This window comes from Saccopteryx bilineata, chromosome 6, assembly GCF_036850765.1.
Source record: "Saccopteryx bilineata isolate mSacBil1 chromosome 6, mSacBil1_pri_phased_curated, whole genome shotgun sequence".
Classification (NCBI taxonomy): domain Eukaryota; kingdom Metazoa; phylum Chordata; class Mammalia; order Chiroptera; family Emballonuridae; genus Saccopteryx; species Saccopteryx bilineata.
In genome coordinates this window covers 153,904,652-153,926,424 of record NC_089495.1, presented here as the reverse complement: position 1 = coordinate 153,926,424, position 21,773 = coordinate 153,904,652, and the positions used below count along the sequence as shown (strand labels likewise).

The 21,773-nt window shown below is 39.3% G+C and overlaps 1 protein-coding gene across 3 annotated transcripts in view; it reads left to right on the top strand.

The window, feature by feature from the left end:
• The window catches only part of BPTF (bromodomain PHD finger transcription factor), a 182,298-nt gene that overhangs the window by 88,929 nt on the left and 71,596 nt on the right, over positions 1–21,773 (top strand). For all 3 annotated transcript variants that reach the window (XM_066235079.1, XM_066235077.1, XM_066235078.1), the window contains exons 10-12: positions 15,393–15,522; positions 15,927–16,065; positions 21,534–21,707. In XM_066235079.1, the coding sequence (XP_066091176.1) occupies positions 15,393–15,522; positions 15,927–16,065; positions 21,534–21,707 (443 nt within the window). The remainder of the gene's footprint in view (positions 1–15,392; positions 15,523–15,926; positions 16,066–21,533; positions 21,708–21,773) is intronic.

Here is a 21,773-nt window from a genome sequence, read left to right as displayed (position 1 = left end):
TAGAGCAACAAGTGTCAGTGAGATTGAATCTCATCCATGTACAACAGAGTGAAAAAACACATGGGGTATGATTCCATATATGTAAAATTTTAAAACATGGACATTTGTGGTAAAAGTTTAAAGCAGTGCAAGGACTATATGGTTGAAACCTAAGAAATATACCTCTAAATAGCTGATGGTCAAAAAAAAGCCATAATGAGAATTAGAAAACATTATAATTCAAAGTTAGTGAGAATACTATATATATTGAAATTTTAGGGTTGTAACTAGAGAGTACCCAGGGGAAATTGGTAGCCTTTAATGTTAACATTACAAAATAAAAAGTATAAATGAATTAGCTAGGCATAAATCTCAAGACATCATCCCAAAGAGAGGGATATTTTTTAAAAATTAATTTGTGTTTACATGGATTCTAGTGTCTCCCCCAATACATCCTTCCCTCCCCCATGTTCCCCAGTACATCCCCCTTGTCCCCATCTCTGTAACGCCCTCCCCCCTTCCCTCCAGGATTTGCTTTTCTGCTCTCCTTCCATCCTATCATTCTATTATCCCCTTTGCTTCTGGATCCTTTGATCCCATCTCTGTCTCTATTCCGCTCCTTAGTTCATATTGTTCCTTGAATTCCTCAAATGAGTGAGGTCATATGATATTTTTCTTTCTCTGCCTGGCTTATTTCACTTAACGTAATAGTTTCTAGTTCCATCCATGTTGTCACAAAAATTAATATTTCTTTCTTTTTCATGGCCCCATAGTATTCTATTGTGTATATGTACCACAGCTTTTTAATCCACTCGTCCACTGATGGACACTTGGGCTGTTTCCAGATCTTCGCTGTTGTGAACAATGCTGCCATAAACATGGGGGTTTATTTTTCCTTTTCAGTCATTGATGTGGTGTTTTTGGGATATATTCCTACAAGTGGAATGGCTGGGTCAACAGGTAGTTCGATTTTTAATTTTTTGAGCAATCTCCAAACTTTTTTCCACAGTGGCTGCACCAGTCTGCATTCCCACCAGCAGTGCGGGAGGATTCCATTTTCTCCACATCCTCGCCATCCTTTGTTATGTGTTGATGAGCGCTATTCTGACTGGTGTGATGATATCTCACTGTGGTTTTAATTTGCATTTCTCTAATGATTCGTGATGTTGAGCATTTTTTCATATGCCTATTGGCCATCTGTATGTCCTCTTTGGAGAAGTGTCTATTCATTTCTTTTGCCCATTATTTGATTGGATTGTTTATCTTCCTAGTGTTGAGTTTTACAATTTCTTTATAAATTTTGGTTATTAACGCCTTATCAAACATATTGTCGAATATGTTCTCCCATTGTGTGGTTTGCCTTTTTATTTTGTTCATATTGTCTTTAGCTGTGCAAAAGCTTTTTAGTTTGATATAATCTCATTTGTTCATCCTGTCCTTTATTTCCTTTGCGTGTTTAGATAAATCAGCAAATATATTGCTGCGAGAGATGTTGAAGAGCTTGCTGCTTATGTTTTCTTCTCAGATGCTTATGGTTTCACGACTTACATTTAAGTCTTTTATCCATTTTGAGTTTATTTTTGTGAATGGTGTAAGTTGGTGGTCTAGTTTTATTTTTTAGCAGATAGCTGTCCAATTTTCCCAACACCATTTGTTAAAAAGACTGTCTTTACTCCATTGTATGCTATTACCACCACCCTTGTCAAATATCAATTGTCCATAAAGGTGCAGGTTTATTTCTGAGTTCTCTGTTCTGTTCCATTGATCTATATGCTTGTTCTTATGCCAGTACCAAGCTGTTTTGAGTACAATGGCCTTGTCGTATAACTTGACGTCTGGAAGTGTGATACCACCCACTTTATTCTTCCTTTTCAGGATTGCTGAGGCTATTCGTGTTCTCTTTTAGTTCTATATGAATTTTTGGAATATTTGTTCTATATCTTTGAAGTATGTCCTTGGTATTTTAATAGAAATTACATTGAATTTATAAATGGCTTTGGTAATATGGACATTTTAATGATTCTTCCTAACCATGAACATGGTAAATGCTTCCACTTGTTTGTATCTTCCTTGATTTCTTTTATCAATGTTATATAATTTTCCGAGTACAAGTCTTTAACCTTAGTTAAATTTACTCCTAGGTGTTTTACTTCTTTTGTTGCAATAGTGAAGGGAATTGTTTTGTTAATTTCTCTTTCTGACAGTTCATTGTTAGTGTATAAAAAGGCCTCTGATTTCTGAGTATTAATTTTATATCCTGACACCTTGCTGAATTCATTTATCAGGTCCAGTAGTTTGCGACTTGAGGGTTTTCTATGCACAGTATCATATCATCAGCAAATAATGATAGTTTTACTTCTACTTTTTCAATTTGGATGCCTTTTATTTCTTCTTCTTGTCTGATTGCTGTGGTTAGGACTTCCAGAAGTATATTGAATAAGAGTGGTGAAAGGGGGCTCCCCTACCATGTTCCTGATCTGAAGGGGATTGCTTTTAATTTTTACCCATTGAGTATGGTGTTGGCTGTGGGCCTGTCATAGATGGCCTTTATCATGTTGAGGTATGTTCCCTATATTCTCACTTTGCTGAGAGTTTGATCATAAAAGGGTGATGGATTTTATCAAGTGCTTTTTCTGCATCTATTGATATTATCATGTGGTTTTTGTACTTCCTTTTGTTTATGTGATGAATCACATTGATTGATTTGTGAATATTGTATCAGCCTTGCCTCCCCAGAATAAATCCCACTTGATCATGATGTATGATTTTTTTCATGCATTGCTAGATCTGGTTTGCTAATATTTTGTTGAGAATTTTAGCATCTAAATTCATCAGGGATATCAGCCTATAGTTTTCTTTCTTTGTGTTGTCTTTGCCTGGTTTTGGAATCAGAATTATGCTCGCCTCATAAAAGGAGCTTGGAATTTTTCCCTCTTCTTGAATATTTTGAAATAGTTTAAGAAGGATAGGAGTTAGTTCTTTGAATATTTGGTAGAATTTGTCTGTGAAGCCATCTGGCCCAGGGCTTTTGTTTTTTGGGAGTTTTTTGATAATTGTTTTGATCTCATTTGTTGTAAGTGGTCTATTTAGGTTTTCTGATTCTTCCAGATTGATTTTTGAAAGATTATATTTTTCAAGGAATTTGTCCATTTCACCTAGGTTGTCTTAATTTTTTGGCATACAATTCTTCATAGTATTTTCTTACAATCCTTTGTATTTCTGCTGTGTCTGTTGTTACTTCTCCACCCTCATTTCTAATTTTATTTATTTGAATCCTTTCTCTTTTTTTTTTGGTGAGACTGGCTAAGGGTTCATCGATCTTGTTTACTTTTTCAAAGAAGTAGCTCTTGGTTTCATTGATTCTCTGTATTGTTTTTTTAGTCACTGTGTCATTTATTTCCACTCTGATCTTTATTATTTCCTTCTTTCTACTTCCTCTAGACTTTACTTACTGTTCTTTTTCTAGTTCTTTCAGTTGCAGGATTAAGTTTTTTATTTTAGCTTTTTCTAGCTTAAGGTATACCTGTAATGTTATGAACTTTCTTTTCAGGACTGTTTTTGCTGTGTCCCACAGAGTTTGAATTGTTGTATGCTCATTTTCATTTGTTTCAAGGAAATTTTTTATTTCTTCCTTGATCTCATTGTTGATCCATTCATTATTTAATAACATGCTATTTAGTTTCCAAGTGTTACAGTGTTTTCAGTTTTTCTATTGTAGTTGATTTAGGTGCTTGATACGGTTTCAATCTTAAGTTTGTTGAGACTCATTTTATGCCCTAATATGTGGTCTATCCTAGAGAATGTACTATGTATACTTGAAAAGAATGTATATTCTGCTGTTTTAGGGTGAAAGGTTCTGAAGATATTTATTAAATCCAGTTGATCTAGTGTGTCCCTTAATTCTGCTGTTTCTTTGTTAATTTTCTTTCTTGAGGATCTATCCTTTGATTTTAGTGGGGTATTAAAATCCCCTACTATTACAGTATTGCTGTTGATCTCTCCCTTTATGTCCATCAAAATCTGCTTTATATATTTAGGTGCTCCTATAAGAGGTGTATAGATATTTGTAATGGTTATCTCTTCCTGTTGGATTGCTCCCTCTATCATTATGTATCTGCATAATAGAGGTTCATTATGAATAGATCATTATGTATTCTTTATCCCTTACTATAGTCTTTGTTTTAAAGTGTATTTTGTCAGTTATAAGTATTGCTACCCCAGCTTTTCTTTCATTTCCATTTGCATGAAATATTTTTTCCCATTCTTTTACTTTTAGTCTATGTGTATCTTTTGTTTTGAGGTGGATCTCTTGTAGACAGTATATGTATGGGTTCTGTTTTCTATCCATTCAGCTACTCTATGTCTTTTGATTGGAGCATTTAATCCATTTACATTTAAAGTTATTATTATTATTATTTTTAATTATTATTTTTTTTTACAGAGAGAGAGAGAGAGAGAGAGAGTCAGGGAGAGGGATAGATAGGGACAGAGAGATGAGAAGCATCAATCATTAGTTTTTCGTTACGCATTGCGACACCTTAATTGTTCATTGATTGCTTTCTCATACGTGCCTTGACCGTGGGCCTTCAGCAGACTGAGTAACCCCTTGCTGGAGCCAGTGACCTTGGTCTCAAGCTGGTGAGCTTTTGCTCAAACCAGATGAGCCCGTGCTCAAGCTGGCGACCTCAGGGTCTCGAACCTGGGTCTTTCGCATCCCAGTCCAACATTCTATCCACTGTGCCACCGCCCGGTCAGGCTAAAGTTATTATTGATATGTAGATGTTTATTGCCATTTTTTCTTTAAATCTACATTCCTCTTTTACTATATATATATTCCTCCCCCCACTTTGTTCTGTGTACAGCAAGCCCCTTAACATATATTGCAGCATTGGTTTGGTTGTGATGAATTCCTTGAGTTGTTGTTGTGGTTTTTTGTTTTGTTTTGTTTTCTGGGAAACTTTTTATTTCTCTTTCAATTTTAAATGATAATCTTGCTGGATAGAGAAGTCTTGGCTCTAAGTTCTTGTTCTTCATTTCTTTAAATATTTCTTGCCAATCCCTTCTGGCCTCAAGTGTTTCTGTTGAGAAGTTGGATGTCATACTTATGGGGTTTTCTTTGTAGGTGATTGACTTAGGTTTCCTCTGTAGGTTTTTTCCTTACAGCTTTTAATATTCTTTCTTTATCTCTTAGCTTTGGTAGATTGATTATGATATGTCTTGGTGTGGGTCTGTTTGGGTTCTTTTTTAATGGGGTTCAATATGCTTCTTATATCTGTGTGACTGTTTCCTGCATCAATTTAGGGAAATTTTCAGCTATAATTTTTTCAGAGATTCTCTAGTCCTTGTTTTTTCTCTTCTCCTTCAGGAACCTCTATTATGCAGATATTGTTTCTCTTCATGTTGTCACAGAGCTCTCTTAGAATTTTCTCAGATGTTTCGATCCTCTTTTTTTTTTTTTTTTTTTTGCTGTTCTGCTTCTGTGTTTTCTCTTATCTTTTCCTCTAAGTCGCTGATTCTGTCCTCAGCTTCATGCAGCCTACTTTTAATTCCTTCTAGTGTACTCTTCATTTCTGATATTTTGTTTGTCATTTCTGTCTGTTTCTTCTTTTTGATTTCCATGTCCTTTTTGATGCTTAAATTTCTTATTGAGGTGTTCATTAAGTCCATCCATTGTAGCTTTGAGATCCTTAAGCATCCTAATAATCATTATTTTATACTCTACATCCGGTAATTTGATTTCTTCCATTTTATCCAGGACTTTTTCTGAGCATTTGTTTTGTTGAAGGATATGATTTATGCTTCTCTGCCTTCCCATTATTCTCTGTGTGGCTTGTAGGCTTCTTCCAGTTGTGGTCTTTTTACCTAGTAGAGCGGCTTTGAAGTCTTGATTTGATTTGTTTGTTTGTTTCTCAGTTTTCTTATCTCAGTGGAAATCTTGTTTACTGATCTCAGCAGGGGGCTTATTTGAAACTGTATCCAGGCATGCAGTGGGTGGAACCTCTGAAGGCTGTTCTGTTAACTGCTCTGGGGGGGGGTGCTTTCTCAGCTGCAGTAGGGGGAGGTGTTTCTCAGATCTCCCTGGAGACCTGAGTTACTGCCCCTCCTCCCCACTTCCTGTTTTCAGCTGTGTCTTTTTGGGCTGATTGGAGCTGGGAGCTTTCTGGAGGTGGGTCACCCAGAACCACTTTAGGCTTGTGCTTTGTGGAGGGATCAACGCCTCCTCCAGCTATGGCTGCCTCTGCACTGGATGAGTAAGCCTCTCTGTTCCTCCCGTGCATTCCTCTGCCCCTCACCATCTGTCTCTCTCCCCACTTTCCTTTAGGAAGACAGGCCAGTCCTCTCAGCCCCAGGTCCGTAGGCAAGTGTCTGTGAGCGATATTTTCTGCTCTTCTCCTTGTAATGAGAGCCCTTCTGAGCTCTCAGCCTCACCCCCCCCCTTTGCTCCTGGAAACAAGGGAGCTTCCACCACAATTCTGTACTCCCTAACAGGCTCAGTGTGGCTTCTTCTTTGTACCTTGGTTTTTGAGACCTTTTCTCTTAGTCCAAAGTTGGTTTTTAACGCTGATTGTTCCTAAATTAATTTGTAATCCAGTTTGATGGAGTGAGCTGGGAGTCTGTGCATCTGCCTAGTCTGCTGGCATCTTCAGTCTTCCCAAAGAGAGGAATACTAAATATATATTTGATATTAAGGGATATAAAAAATGTGTTTGATGAAGTAGAAAATAAACTTACCTTAGATACTATTATAACTTTCAAACCTCTTATGAAATTAGCAGGAAAAGAAAAAAAGAGAAAGCACGAATAGCCAATATCAAGAATAGAAAATGGTACATACCAACTGATATTTGTGATTCTCTCACTGGTACTAGGGATTTAAACCTTCACAGGGTCCACTAATGTACAGTACTCAGGCTTCCTCTATCACAGAAAAAGGGGCCCACTGGGCTCCTGCTTTGAGTAGGAGAAGAGTTTGCGGAGGTGGAGCCCCACTAATCTCAGTCATTGAACTGAGTAGGGCACCAGCCATACTCTTGTCAGGCAGGGAAAAGATTTCTGGTTCAGTTCAAAGGCTATCACTGGAAGTGGGCAGGACCAGAGGGCTTCATAAGGAAGTTAAGTTTCAGAAAACAATTCTGTTTAAACTCTTCCACAAAATAGGAAAGGAAGGAAATTTTAGATTATTTCTGTTAGTATAAAACTTAATAAATAGAAATAGATGAATAGGTAAATAGAAAATATAACCCTGTCTTTTCTTTTCTTTTTTCTTTTCTTGACTAAGAGACTGAGAGGAAGGGAAAGAGATAAGAAGCATCCACTCTCATACTTGTGGCACTTTTTTTTGTTAATTGATTGCTTCTCATATGTGCCATGACTAGGGGTCGCCAGCCAAGCAAGAACCTTTTGATCAAGCCAGCAACCTTGAGCTTTAAGCCATTGACCTTGGGCTCAAGCCTGCGACCATGGGATAATGCCTGTGATGCTTATGCTCATGCCAGCAACCCCACACTCAAGGTGGTGAGCCCATGCCAGATGAGCCAGGCGAGTGCCAGCGACCTCAGAGTGTTTTTTGGGGGATTTTTAAAAAAAATTTTTTATAATTTTTATTTATTCTTTTTTTTTTTTACAGAGGCAGAGATAGACAGGGACAGACAGACAGGAACGGAGAGAGATGAGAAACATCAATCATCAGTTTCTCGTTGCGCGTTGCGACTTCTTAGTTGTTCATTGATTGCTTTCTCACATGTGCCTTGACCGTGGGCCTTCAGTAGACCGAGTAACCCCCTGCTGGGGCCAGCGACCTTGGGTCCAAGCTGGTGAGCTTTTTGCTCAAGCCAGATGAGCCCACGCTCAAGCTGGTGAGCTCGGGGTCTCGAACCTGGGTCCTTCTGCATCCCAGTCCGACGCTCTATCCACTGCGCCACCACCTGGTCAGGCTATTTTTTCATTTTTTTAGAGAAGAGAGAGAGAGAAGGGGGGGAGGAGCAAGAAGCATTAACTCCCATATGTGCCTTGACTGGGCAGGCCCAGGGTTTTGAACCGGCAACCTCAGCATTCCAGGTCGACGCTTTATCCACTGTGCCACCACAGGTCAGGCCAACCTCAGGTTTTGAGCCTGAGACCTTAGCATCCCATGTTGACACTCTGTCCACTACCCTATCACCAGTTGGGCTAGCTTTGTCTTCTTTATTAATATTTGCTATTGATGAATCAATAACAAATACATCTGCATTCAGAAAATCTTAAACAAAACATTAGGAAATATATTTTGGAATAAATTCAAAGATTAATAAACCATAGCTAAATTGGCTTCCCTTAGTCATGAAGACTTGTCCATTCTTAGGAGATTATTAATACCATGCTATCTTAAAAAAACAGAGAAACAAAAGGTTGATCATTTCATTAGATTCCAATAAGGTATTTGTTTATTAACAAGATAAAAGCTCATTATTATATCATTTTAAAAAGCTTAGTAAATTGCCTGACCAGGTGGTGGCGCAGTGAATACAGTGTTGTACTGGGATGTAGAGGACCAAGGTTCGAGATCCCGAGGTCGCCAGCTTGAGTCCAAGATCACTGGCTCGAGCAAGGGGTCACTCTGTCAGTTGTAGCCCCCCAGTCTATGAGGCACATAGAGAAATGAATTAATGAACAACTAAGGAGCTGCAACGAAGAATTGATGTTTCTCATTTCTCTCTCCTCCTGTCTGTCTGTCCTTATCTGTCCCTTTCTCTGACTCGGTCTCTGCCACAAAAAATAAACAAATAAAATAAAAAACTTAGTAAATAGGAATTATTTCTTCTTGGTTTTTTTTTTTTTTTTGTAAAGATGTATTTCAAACAAAACCATCATGCTTTATGGTGAAACTCTTTAGGCATTCCTATTAACACTCACGTGGTTCAAAAGAAACATTCCAGCTGCCACTGCTATCCCACTGTTATAATTTACCTGTTCTTTTTGATAGAGACAGAGAGTGAGTTAGAGAAAGGGACAGACAGCAGGAAGGAAGAGAGATGAGAAGTATCAATCCTTTGTTGTGGCACCTTAGTTGTTCAATGATTGCTTTCTCATATGTGCCTTGACTGGGAGGCTGTAGAGAGTGAGTAACCCCTTGCTCAAGCCAGTGACCTTGGGCTTCAAGCCAATGACCCTACACTCAAGCTGGTGAGCCAACACTCAAGCCAGTGACCTCGAGGTTTTAAACCTGGTTCCTCCGCGTTCCAGTCCGATGCTCTATCCAGTGTGCTACTGCCTGGTCAGACCTATCTTTTAACATTTAAGAAAAATATTAGCCAGATCAGTTTGTCAAGAGAAGTTAAATATATATTGGCAGATATAGGCACAGTTATTATGCAGTTGATCTAATTATATCCTTAGGAAACCCAAGAAAATTGACTGAAAAACTGTCAGAAACTATGAAAATGAAGTAAAGTGGCCATAATACTGAAAATAGGTGTTGTTTTTGTTTTTCTTTTTTAAATAGAGAGGGGGACAGATCGGGACAGACAGATAGGAAAGGAGGGAGATGAGAAGCATCAGTTCTTTGTTGTGACACCTTAGTTCTTTATTGATTACTTTCTCATATGTGCCTTGACTGGGAGGCTACAGCAGACTGAGTGACCCCTCAAGTCAGTGACCTTGGGCTAAAGCTGATGAACCTCGCTCAAACCAGATGATCCCGTGATCAAGCTGGCAACCTTTGGGTTTCAAACCTGGGTCCTCTGCATCCCAGTCTGACCTTCTTATCTACTACACCACTGCCTGGTCAGGCTGTTTTTCTTTTTTTGAGATAGAGAAAGGAGGGGAGAGAGAGAGAAAGAGAGAGAAACATCAACTTGTTCTACTTAGTTGTGCACCCATTGCTTCTTATCGTGGCCTGACCAGGGTTTGTACTGGCAATCCAAGGTTTGCTCTGGGACGACACTGAATGCCACTATGCCACTGTGCCACCTGCCAGGGCTGAGAAATAGATTTTTATGTATATAAATAATAACGATGTAAAAAATACAGTGGGAGTTCTGAGTTTAAAATAACAAATTGAATAAACATATTTAAGATTGCTTCCTGCTGAACTCTACCAAAAGCATGGGATAGGGAGGTTGTTTTTTTTAAGGCATAATACTGTTGGGTCAAGGGGAACTGAAGCGAAAATAGCACCAATAAAACATGGAAGCAGTAATGCAGGTGGATGAATGGTTCTGTACGCAAGAAGGGGGAGAACTGAGAATTGTCATAGTTTACACCAGAGAATCCTCAGAAGGCTCAGGAACATGAAATGTAGAGCAGCAGTCCTGTTCAAATTCTGTCTTCAGTATCTGTTTACACAGTCTGCCTGATCCTTTGAGTGGGGTGAGCCCAGTGTCTTCCTGGGCTTGCTCATGACCTTGCCCTTGGATTTCACCAGAAGAAACTCTTCTAAACTACTGTGACTCAGAGACAAGTTTAATTTTTTCCCAGTAACCTTTTAATAGCAATGATATTGCTCTTTTGCTCATGTAGCTTGTTTTATTCTTGGTACTGAGTTTTCAAATGCCAAACTTTATGCTATTTTAGATACTTGTATGGGAGGTAAAACCATAAAGAAAAGCAAAGAAACGACAATAGAGAAGTCAAGTAATGCCTGCCTGGGATGGGACACACTAGCTTTTGATGTATTGGTTACTGATAAAGTTCTGTTTCTTTACCTGGCTACATTTTACTTATTTGTTTGTTTGTTTATTTAGAGACAGACAGGCAGGGACAGAGAGACAGGAAGGGAGAGAGATGAAAAGCATCATCAACTCGTGGTTGTAGCACTTTAGTTGTTTATTGATGGCTTTCTCACATGTGCCTTGACCATGGGGGATCCAGCCGAACCAGTGATCCCTTGCCCAAGCTAGTGACCTTGGGCTTTATAAGCCAGCAACCTTTGTTCTCAAGCCAGTGACCATGGGGTCATGTCTACAATCTCACACTCAAGCTGACGACCTGTGGTTTTGAAACTTGGTCCTCAGAGTCCCAGGTCAGTGCTCTATCCACTGTGCCACTGCCTAGTCAAGCTTTTTATTTTATTTATTTACTTTTAGGGGGGGGGGAAGGGTGGAATTGGAAGCATTAATCTCATATGTGCCTTGGCCAGGCAAGCTTGGAGTTTTGAACTGGCGACCTCAGGTCAACACTTTATCCACTGCGCCACCACTGGTCAGGCAATATTTTTAAAAATCATAATGAAAAGATCTCAACAGCAAAAAACCTCAACTAGGAATAAACTGAACAAGAAATATTTAGAATCATATGAGGAATCATTAAAATTTTACTAAAGGTATAAAAGGATATTTTATATAAAATATGTTTAGATGTGTATATTACATTTTCTAAGGATGCTATGTATTATATTTATTTTTTACAGGGACAGAGAGAGAGAGTCAGAGAGAGGGATAGACAGGGACAGACAGACTGGAACGGAGAGAGATGAGAAGCATCAATCATCAGTTTTTCGTTGCGACACCTTAGTTGTTCATTGATTGCTTTCTCATATGTGCCTTGACTAGGGGCCTTCAGCAGACCGAGTAACTCCTTGCTGGAGCCAGCGACTTTGGGTCCAGGCTGGTGAGCTTTTTGCTCAAACCAGATGAGCCCGTGCTCAAGCTGACGACCTCAGGGTCTCAAACCTGGGTCCTTCTGCATCCCAGTCCGACGCTCTATCCACTGCGCCACCGCCTGGTCAGGCAATATTAAATTACTTTATTCTATCAAAATTAATATTTATTTGCATTGTGGATAGGATTTTTTCCTCCATGGGCATGAAAACTTGACCAAAGTGATACTGATATTTAATCTAGAAAAATTAATGTGCAGAAAAAGGGAAGTAGGTATTGTTTTAAAAAGTAGGGGAATTGGTATCAGAACATATTTTGAAGTTTCAATAACCAAACTAATTTGTACTGCAGTGGAAGTAGAGCAGTGGAATCAAACAGAGAATTTAGAAATAGACCTGCACATGTGGGAATCTCATTGTGATAGCGCTGCAGCCAGGGAAGGAAGGAGGGCAGGGCTGGTTTAGAGAAATGATCAACTAGCTCTGCTTCAGCTAGAACATTTAGATAAATGGAGATTTTCAAAAAACAACTCTGAAAAACAATAAAAACAAAATTTCAATAAGAAATCATGAATTAATTTGTGTTTTTGTTGTGATACTTTCTTTTTTTAAACAGATATAAAACCCAGAAGCCATAGAGGAGAAAAGTGGATCTATGTATTTAAAATTCTGAGTGGAAAAATAATAATATAATCAAACTCAAAAGACAGATGACAAACTGAGAGAAACATTTGCACCACAAATGGAAACTTTCCTTAATTGTCAAAGATCTTTTATAAGTGAAAAGGACTAATAGTCCAGTACAGACAAGACAAAGGATTTGAACAGGCATTTTGCAGAAAAATAAATATGAAAGGCCAGTAGACATTAAAAAAATAAAGGTTACTTCTCTCATAATTAAAGAACTGTAACTCTAAACAATGGGGATAATATTTATTACCTCTCAGTTTAGAAGTTTGGCGCTAACTTGAGTGAAGGTGTGGGGAAGTAGGTGGCTTTATAATCTACAGCCATGCGGTTCTGAAGAGCAGTTTGGTACTGTCAGCATTTTAAGTGCAGGAACAATTGGAATTTGCCATCCCAGCACTGGGGAACATTTGGGCATACTTTTCAAGTTGATTAAGAAAGGCAGGAAACAATCCTTATGGTAGCTTTGTTTGTAACGGCAAGCACACATGACAAAACCCTGGGTACCGCATGGAGGTTGGGATTGGAGTTCAAGTGGAGTCTATACTCCTGGTCAGTTGAAGTGGGGAGATGCGGAAGGAATACCTGGCACCCGTGTGTCTACTAGTGTGGAGGGGCAGCAGAAGTGGCGTGGTCCCTCCCGGCTGATAGAGCGTCCTGCCTGAGGCCCACAGGCTGGCAGCAGTTGCTGAGCGCTCTGTTCACTCAAGAGGACTTGAACTCCTTTGGAGCTCCTTTGTTGCGCCTTTTCTTAGGAGGATTGTTTTGGTCGCAGTGAAAAAATAATAGAATTTACTCTGGATTAGCTAACATCACAGGTTAGCTACAATCCACCTCACTGCCTTGGCTTCTGCAGCATTTTAGCCTTCGGTGATGAAACTGGATCTATTTCCCTTGGGAACTCCAAGAGCCCAAGCAGAGCATTCCGCCCAGTAGTGAGCCCCCGAGTGTCCCTGCACTATGCTTTGCACATAGTGTGCCATCCCTGGTCGCTGTCTGTGAAGATGGACCAGTCACTGTGTTGGACTTGACCTTGCAGAGGTGTTTAAAGCTGGGCCCACAGAAGCTTGGTTGAGAGATCCTACATGGTCCTCAGTCACCCCCTTCTTTCTCTGCTGGGCTGAGCCTGTCCTGTTATCCAGAATGCTCTGCATACAGGGCTTGCTGTACTCCCTGCTTCTGAGAGTGGTGGCAGATTGATTGTGTTTGAGTCAGTGAGTTAGTTCCTGGTAAGAACCCACTTTTTTTTTTTTTTTTTTTTTTTTTTTTCCATTTTTCTGAAGCTGGAAACAGGGAGAGACAGTCAGACAGACTCCTGCATGCGCCCGACCGGGATCCACCCGGCACGCCCACCATGGGGCGACGCTCTGCCCACCAGGGGGCGATGCTTTGCCCATCCTGGGCGTCGCCATGTTGCGTCCAGAGCCACTCTAGCGCCTGAGGCAGAGGCCACAGAGCCATCCCCAGCGCCCGGGCCATCTTTGCTCCAATGGAGCCTTGGCTGCGGGAGGGGAAGAGAGAGACAGAGAGGAAAGCGCGGCGGAGGGGTGGAGAAGCAAATGGGCGCTTCTCCTGTGTGCCCTGGCTGGGAATCGAACCCGGGTCCTCCAACGCTCTACCACTGAGCCAACCGGCCAGGGCAGAACCCACTCTTTTTTCCTCTTTTCCCATTAACTGAGAGAAGGAAGAACGTTTGCTGTACTAATTGTGTGCGGTTAATTAGTATGAGTTCTTTTAGCCTGGGGAAGCTAGCTAGCTTCTGGGATTATATAGTTACAGGGTCACAAAGCATTCTTGAAAGAGAAGATTGATAGGGAGTTTTTGGTGGAAAGATGGAGATGAAAAGAATTAAATCTCTCACAACTTATTAGCACCTCCATCCTCCAAGTTTACAAAAGATCTCTTTAGTCTTTTTACGCAGTTACAGCTGGGTAGAGCGCGATAAACAATTCTACCTTTGGAGCTCTCAAGAGAGACAGGATCTCCTCTCTGTTTAGGTCTCATTTAATGTCCCTGTTTATAGTCCTATTCATGAACATATAAAAAACCACCTTAATGTAGTGCTTCACCATAGGCCTGCCCCATTCCCTTACTGCTGGGTGCAGTGATACCTGTTTTCTGGCCTGAGAAAAAGAGTGTGGCTTATATCCTATGCCTAATGATGATGCCTAACAGTGTTGTCCTGTCTCTTCTGCCCTTCCTCGTGCCCAAAGCAGGAGACATCCCTTCTCTCTGGATGTATGAAGCCTGAAATCTTTGTTAGTGTGAACCATGTGAAGGCTTCAAAATCCCAGTGCTAGAGAAAATCAGAAATATTGGTTGATAAAAGTTTTTAGATTTGTTGGTCTTACTTAAGGTGAAGGAAATAAGGCATTCCTTTAATACGGAACTGGTTTAATAAATTATAGTCTATCCATACAGTGGTACATTATTTCATTTTTTAAAAGATCTGTATCTTCTCGCATGGAGAGATCTCCCAGAGTACAGCCAGGTAGTTGTGTTTATAATTTCATACCCCTTTTGTGTAAATGTTGGTGTATGTATGAAATATTTCAGGAATAATTCATAAATGAGTATTTTTTTTCCTTTTTTATTTTTATTATTTTAAAAAAATTTTGCTGATAGAGACAGGAGGGGAGAGAGATGAGAAGCATTAACTTGTAGTTGTGTCACTTTAGTTGTTCATTGATTGCTTCTCATACATGCCTGGACAGGGGGGCTCTGGCTGAGCCAGTGACCCCTTGCTCAAGCCAGCGACTTTGGGCTTCAAGCTAGTGACCTTTGGATTCACTCCAGCAACTATGGGATCACGTTGATGATCCCATACTCAAGCTGACGACCCTGCGCTCAAGCTGGTGACTTTGGAGTTTTGAACCTGGTCAAGGCTCTAACCTCTGTGCTACCACTGGTCAGGCAAAAATGAGTATTTCCTGTGGGAAGCATAGCATATTTTGTTTTGCCTTCCTGTATTATTTGATTTTTCCTGTTAAGTGAATTATACGTCTACTTATTTTTCTGAGAGGGGACTATCTGGGTTGTGGATTATATCTAACCATTCTGTTTTTGTCTTTCTAATTTTCAGCACTTTATTTTGTATTGTGTGTTTTTCAAAGTTATATGTAATTCTATCTTTGTATTCTTATATTCTTAGATTACACAGGATGACATCAATTGAAAGAGAAGAGAAAGAGAAAGTAAAAAAAAAGGAGAAGAAACAAGAAGAGGAAGAAACAATGCAACAAGCTACATGGGTAAAATACACATTTCCAGTTAAACATCAGGTAACTTTACTTGTAAACTTTTAACACAGTGTTAGCCATTTCTGAGACTTTTATTCTGCAACCTTGAATAATTAATAATTTTTTTTACATGTGACACAGATTTTAAATATAGTTGGAATGAAGTAATCTTTCTGGCAATTTAATAAGCATCAGTTTATCTTACTAGAATATAGGTGGGTTATTATGACACTTTGTTGAAATTGTCATACAACTGTAAAATTGTTATATTTTTTCTATCAGAAAGGAAAATTAAGTTTTTTCATGAATCTGATTCTCAGTGAAAATAAAATCGGTAAATTTAATTTGCCTGCCTGTTGATTTTGTTTGGTAAAAGTGTATAAAACTGTATGTGCTTTATACGCATTCTCATTCTTGTTTAATCAGAATATTTTTATTTACATCAGGTTTGGAAACAAAAAGGAGAGGAATACAGAGTAACAGGATATGGTGGTTGGAGCTGGATTAGTAAAACTCACGTTTATAGGTTTGTCCCTAAATTGCCAGGCAATACTAATGTGAATTACAGAAAGTCGTTAGAAGGAAGTAAGTAATTAAAGTTATTTTTGCTGCATAATTGTTTATGATTTGTATAATTTATTACAGCTTTGTAGTATATTGACCATATTTTCGATGAAACTTTTTCTGAAATTTTTAATAAAATGTTCAAAATTACTAATGTACTTTATTATAAATTTACATGTTTTAAAATTACCTTTATTCAAAGGATTCTGATATCTGGGATATCAGTTAATTAAAGATGATAGTGTAGAACTTGTTTTTAAAAAAGGGAAAAGAGGCCCTGGCCGATTGGCTCAGTGGTAGAGCGTCGGCCTGGCTTGCAGAAGTCCCAGGTTCGATTCCCAGCCAGGGCACACAGGAGAAGCGCCCATCTGCTTCTCCACCCTTCTGTCTCTCTCTTCCCCTCCTGCAGTGAGGCTCCATTGGAGCAAAGATGGCCCGGGCGCTGGGGATAGCTCCTTGGCCTCTGCCCCAGGCGCTAGAGTGGCTCTGGTCGCAACAGAGCGACTCCCCGGAGGAGCAGAGCATCGCCCCCTGGTGGGCAGAGCGTTGTCACCTGGTGGGCGTTGCTGGGTGGATCCTGGTCGGGCACATGTGGGAGTCTGTCTGACTGTCTCTCCCCGTTTCCAGCTTCAGAAAAATACAAAAATATAAAAAATAAAAAAAATAAAAAAGGGAAAAGAAAAAAGGCCTTAGCCATCTAATTGTTTTTTCTGAAATCTTAAGTGCAGAACTACTTGACTTCTGGAAAAATCCTAATCTGTTAAACTCAGCATTGTAGCCCAGGACAAACCAGAAAGGAAGTGATAGAGGCTTCCCTAACACTATCACATACATGAGGTATTAACTCGATTTATGCTACTGGGTAATGACTTTAGAATCACAGAACTCTAGAGGTGAACCACCCTTTTAAGAAACTTTATATATTGCAACTCATGTTACACAAACATGATTTAGTGAAGATGTTAAGCGACATACTGAAGTTTATACTAGGTGGAGAGTGATATGTCTGGAATCCATGTCTCCTGGCTTCCCTTGCCCTTTTTGCACTCTATTATTCAATCTATTCTGTGATATCTCAGTGATTTTCAAAAGCAGTTCTGTTCATTATGCAATATAATTTGCTAATTTATGGTGTGATATGCTCTTTCCTATAAAAACTATGTTATGTGTCAAATAAGTACTATGTACATATCTAGCTACTGATTTGGGTTTTTTTGTGAATGCTTGTAGTGAAATCTGAACTGGTAGAATTTTGAAACTATTAATTTGGAAAAGTTATCATTAAATTATCTTTTAACAAGAAAAAGTATGTATTTTATATGACTCACTGAAATTCATTTTATAGGGACTAGAAGAGTCTTGTGCATAGCCGATGCTCCATGAATATTTCTGTTCTATTACCAATTTATTATTATCTGATTATATTTAAGCTAAATGTCCATTATAATACATTCCCAAAGATGGTTACATTATTACTCACCATTTTTTGTTCCAGTTATCAATTTAGCCCTTAGAATTCTAGAGAGCTCTTGTCTAATTGTGTGTGACCTATGTAATAAAATCCAGATGATCGATATGCAAAATATTTAGGGTCTTTTATATCCACTTTCATAGAATAGGATTTTCCATTGTCCAAATGCTGAGCCTTAATAGAGAGATATCAAGTTGGTCTTTTGCATCAATTTTTTTTTTCTTGGTGACAGAGAGAGATGGGGACAGATAGGGACAGACAGACAGGAAAGGAGAGAGATGAGAACCATCAGTTCTTCGTTGCAGCACCTCTGTTGTTTATTGACTGCTCTCTCATATGTGTGTTGATGGGGGGTGGAGAGGGCTCTAGCAGACCGAGTGGACCCCTTGCTCAAACTAGCGAACTCAGGCTCAAGCTAGTGATCTTTGGCTTCAAGCCAGCGACCTTTGGGCTCAGCTCAAGTCAGTGACCCTGCGATCAAGCCGACGACCCTGTGCTCAAGCTGGTGAGCCTGCACTTAAGCCGGATGAGCCTGCGTAACCTCAGGGTTTCGAACCTGGGTCCTCTGCATCCCAGTCCGATGCTCTGTCCACTGTGCCACCACCTGGCCAGGCGGTCTTCTAGCATCTTTTGAGCCTTTTCTTCAAAGTGGTGACAGGGAGAAAAGCAGCTATTCATATTAGCTTAACCACAGAGTATAAATCACAATGAAGGCAACAATGTAGTATAAATTTCACTGTGTATAATCTCAGAGCTGTTGGCTTTATAATAATGGCTAATCTAATTTGAGCATATAATAAATCACTGTGTTGGAAAACAGAAGTGTAGTCCAGAGAACACCTTCACTTAGGTAGCCAAAAGCCAGTGTTTGACTTGTTTGGATGCTATGGGTTCCTTAATCTCTAACGTTACTCTTCTAACTATGACTGTATGCATTTGTTTTGCACATTAATTTACCAACTTCAGTAATGGGTATATATTAATATTGTTTGTATCAAGAATTCAATAAGGAGGAAAATCCCCAAACACTATAGTTATGCATTTTAATTATCAGGATTCTCTTTTTTTTTATTTCCGAATTGAGAAGTGGGGGCTAGCAGACAGACTCCCACATGTGCCGGACTGGGATCCACCCAGCATGCCCACTAGGGGGCAATGCTCTGCCCATCTGGGGCATTGCTCTGCTGCAACCAGAGCCATTTTAGCACCTGAGGCGGAGGCCATGGAGCCGTCCTCAGCGCCTGGGCCAATTTTGCTCCAGTGGAGCCTTGGCTGTGGGAGGGGAAGAGAGAGAAAGAGAGAAAGGAGGGGGAAGGGTGGAGAAGCAGATGGGTGCTACTCCCGTGTACCCTGGCTGGTAATCGAACCTGGGACTTCTGCACGCCAGGCCGACACCCTGTCACTGAGCCAACCAGCCAGGGCCTTATTGTCAGGATTCTTGTCGCAGAAAGCTCTTTTTCAGCAACTTGAAACCACTGAAAAAATATTTCCCAGCTATTCTGAAGTAACTAAAAAGTTATTGAATAAGGAGGGTATCAATGTAGATATTTTTATTTTTTTGTTTCATGGGTTCCAGACTTCTCCCATCTCCCTATGGTATGCTGCTTTTCTTCTCTCAGCATTGTCCTGCTGCTTGGCACGTACTGTGTTTTTTGTATTCTTTTCTCTTCCCTTATTCAAACCTTTCTGGAAGGAATCATTTACTTAAATACAATATAGGTACATCTTGCTAAGTCCTTGAGATATTTTAGTTCAAGTGAAGAAGAAAATAAAAGGTAGAAAATGCCTGTAACGCCCAAGAATATTCATCTATTAATAGTTCTGTTTTGTGCGTTTCATTTTTTTCTTATGAAAAATTTGAAATTACACAGAAGAAAAGAAAATAGAATAATAAACTCTCATTTAACCATCATTCAACTTCAACAGTGATCAAATTCTATCAGTTTTTTTTCCGGGAATTCTTTCCCCTGTATTTTTTTATTTTATTTTATTTATTTATTTATTTTTTACAGAGGCAGAGAGTGAGTCAGAGATAGGGATAGACAGGGACAGACAGGAACGGAGAGAGATGAGAAGCATCAATCATTAGTTTTTCATTGCGCGTTGCAACACCTTAGTTGTTCATTGATTGCTTTCTCACATGTGCCTTCACCGTGGGCCTTCAGCAGACCGAGCAACCCCTTGCTGGAGCCAGCGACCTTGGGTCCAAGCTGGTGAGCTTTTGCTCAAACCAGATGAGCCTGCGCTCAAGCTGGCGACCTCGGGGTCTTGAACCTGGGTCCTCCGCATCTCAATCTAATGCTCTATCCACTGCACCACCGCCTGGTCAGGCTCTTTCCCCCTCTAGCTAAAATGGATATTTTTTCATAATCATCACATTCAACAAATTAACAATAGTTAACATATTAATAATCTCATTCTCAAATTACATTCCCATTGTCCCCATTGTCTCAGAGATGCCATTTTTACTGTTGCCAGTAAATTAGGTCTAAACATTTGGATATTTCTCGTCTTTTATTCTGTGATATAGACTTAAGTATTCTTCACCTATAGTCCATGGATAATACTTCATAGCTATCAAGAATCCTTTGAAGTTGATTATAAAATTTTGTGCGGTTTTTTCGTGTGTTTGTGGGGTTTTTTTGCTTAGGAGATGAGAACATTTATGCAATTCTCCCATCCAAGTACTAACCAGGCCCGACCCTGCTTAGCTTCCGAGGTCAGACGAGATCAGGCGCGTTCAGGGTGGTATGGCCGTAGACCATTTATGCAATCTAATATGGGTCTGTAACACACTGTGTGAGAAATCACTGATGCAGACTTTCTGTAGTCAATGAGCAGGTTGAAATAGCCTCAGATGTGAAGGCTTCTTTTCTTTTTTTTTAAGTTTTTAAACGTTTATTTATTGACTTTATTGAGAGAGGACGGGGAAAGAGAGAGAGACAGAAAAATTAGGAGGACAGGAGCATCTCTCTTCCTTCCTGTCTGTCTGTCTCTGTTCCTATATGTGTCCTGACGTGGGATCGAACCTGCAACCTCTGTGCTTCAAGATTATGCTTTTAACCAACCAAGCTATCCAGCCAGGGCTTCTAAAGTACATATATAATGCAGCCATTCCTTGTATGCTTTTGGTCACCTGAACATATAAGAAAGTATATATGGTATCTGATCTTTCAACTTTTTAAAAAACCATTTTATTGAAGTACAGTAAACATAAATATTGAAGTAGAGTAAACATAAAGAAAATGACTCGCAGATAAAATCTGGCTGGATTTTCACAGACTACACACACTCAGGTAGAGACACAGTACATGACAGCACCCCAGACCCTCGCACCTCTTCCCTAGACACCTCCCTGGAGTCTTTCACAGCTTAGTTAATTTGGCCAATCTTTTTTATTTCTTTTCATTTTAGATTTTTAAATCATTTTTATTTTTTAAAACCAATTTTATTTTTAGATTACAGTTGACATAGTTTCAGTTGTACACCCCAGTGGTTGGACATTATATAACTTATTAAGTGATCATCCCAATAAATCTCATACCCATCTGACACCATACATAGTTATTAGAATACTACTTACTACGTTCCCCATGTTGTATCTCATATCCCTGTGACTATTCTGTAACAACCAATTTGTATTTCTTAGTTTCTTCATCGTTTTCACCCATTCCCCCAAACTCCAGCCTCTGTGGCATGGTCAAAATGTTCTCTGTATCTATGAGTCTGTTTCTGTTCTTGTTTACTTTTTTTTAAAGATTCAATTGTTGATAGATATATATTAATTGCCATTTTCCATATTTTCTTTTTTCTTCTGAAGACCCTTTATTATATTTCTATATTTCACTGGGTTTGGTGGTGAACCTTTTTTTGCTTTATTTGTGTCAACTTTTTTTTTAAATGAAAAATAATGGACTATATATTACTGGAAAATACTTGATAATTTCTACTAAACTAGATATATTAAATTGCTAATATTTGAACTATTTATAGTTACTATATACTTGGTTCTTTTTAGCCAAAACTAATGTAGATGAAAATATGGATGAATCAGATAAAAGAAAAAGCCCAAAAAGTCCAAAAAAATTAAAAACAGAGTCTGATTCTGAGAAAGATGAGGTAAAAAATTCAGATGCAGCAAAAGCAGACCAAAGTGAAATGGACATTTCAAAGATCACTGAGAAGGACCAAGGTAAGGAGGGTGAGTGTGAAGGACAGCCTGGTGTGTGTTGATAAGGGTGCACTGGAGCTAGTTCGC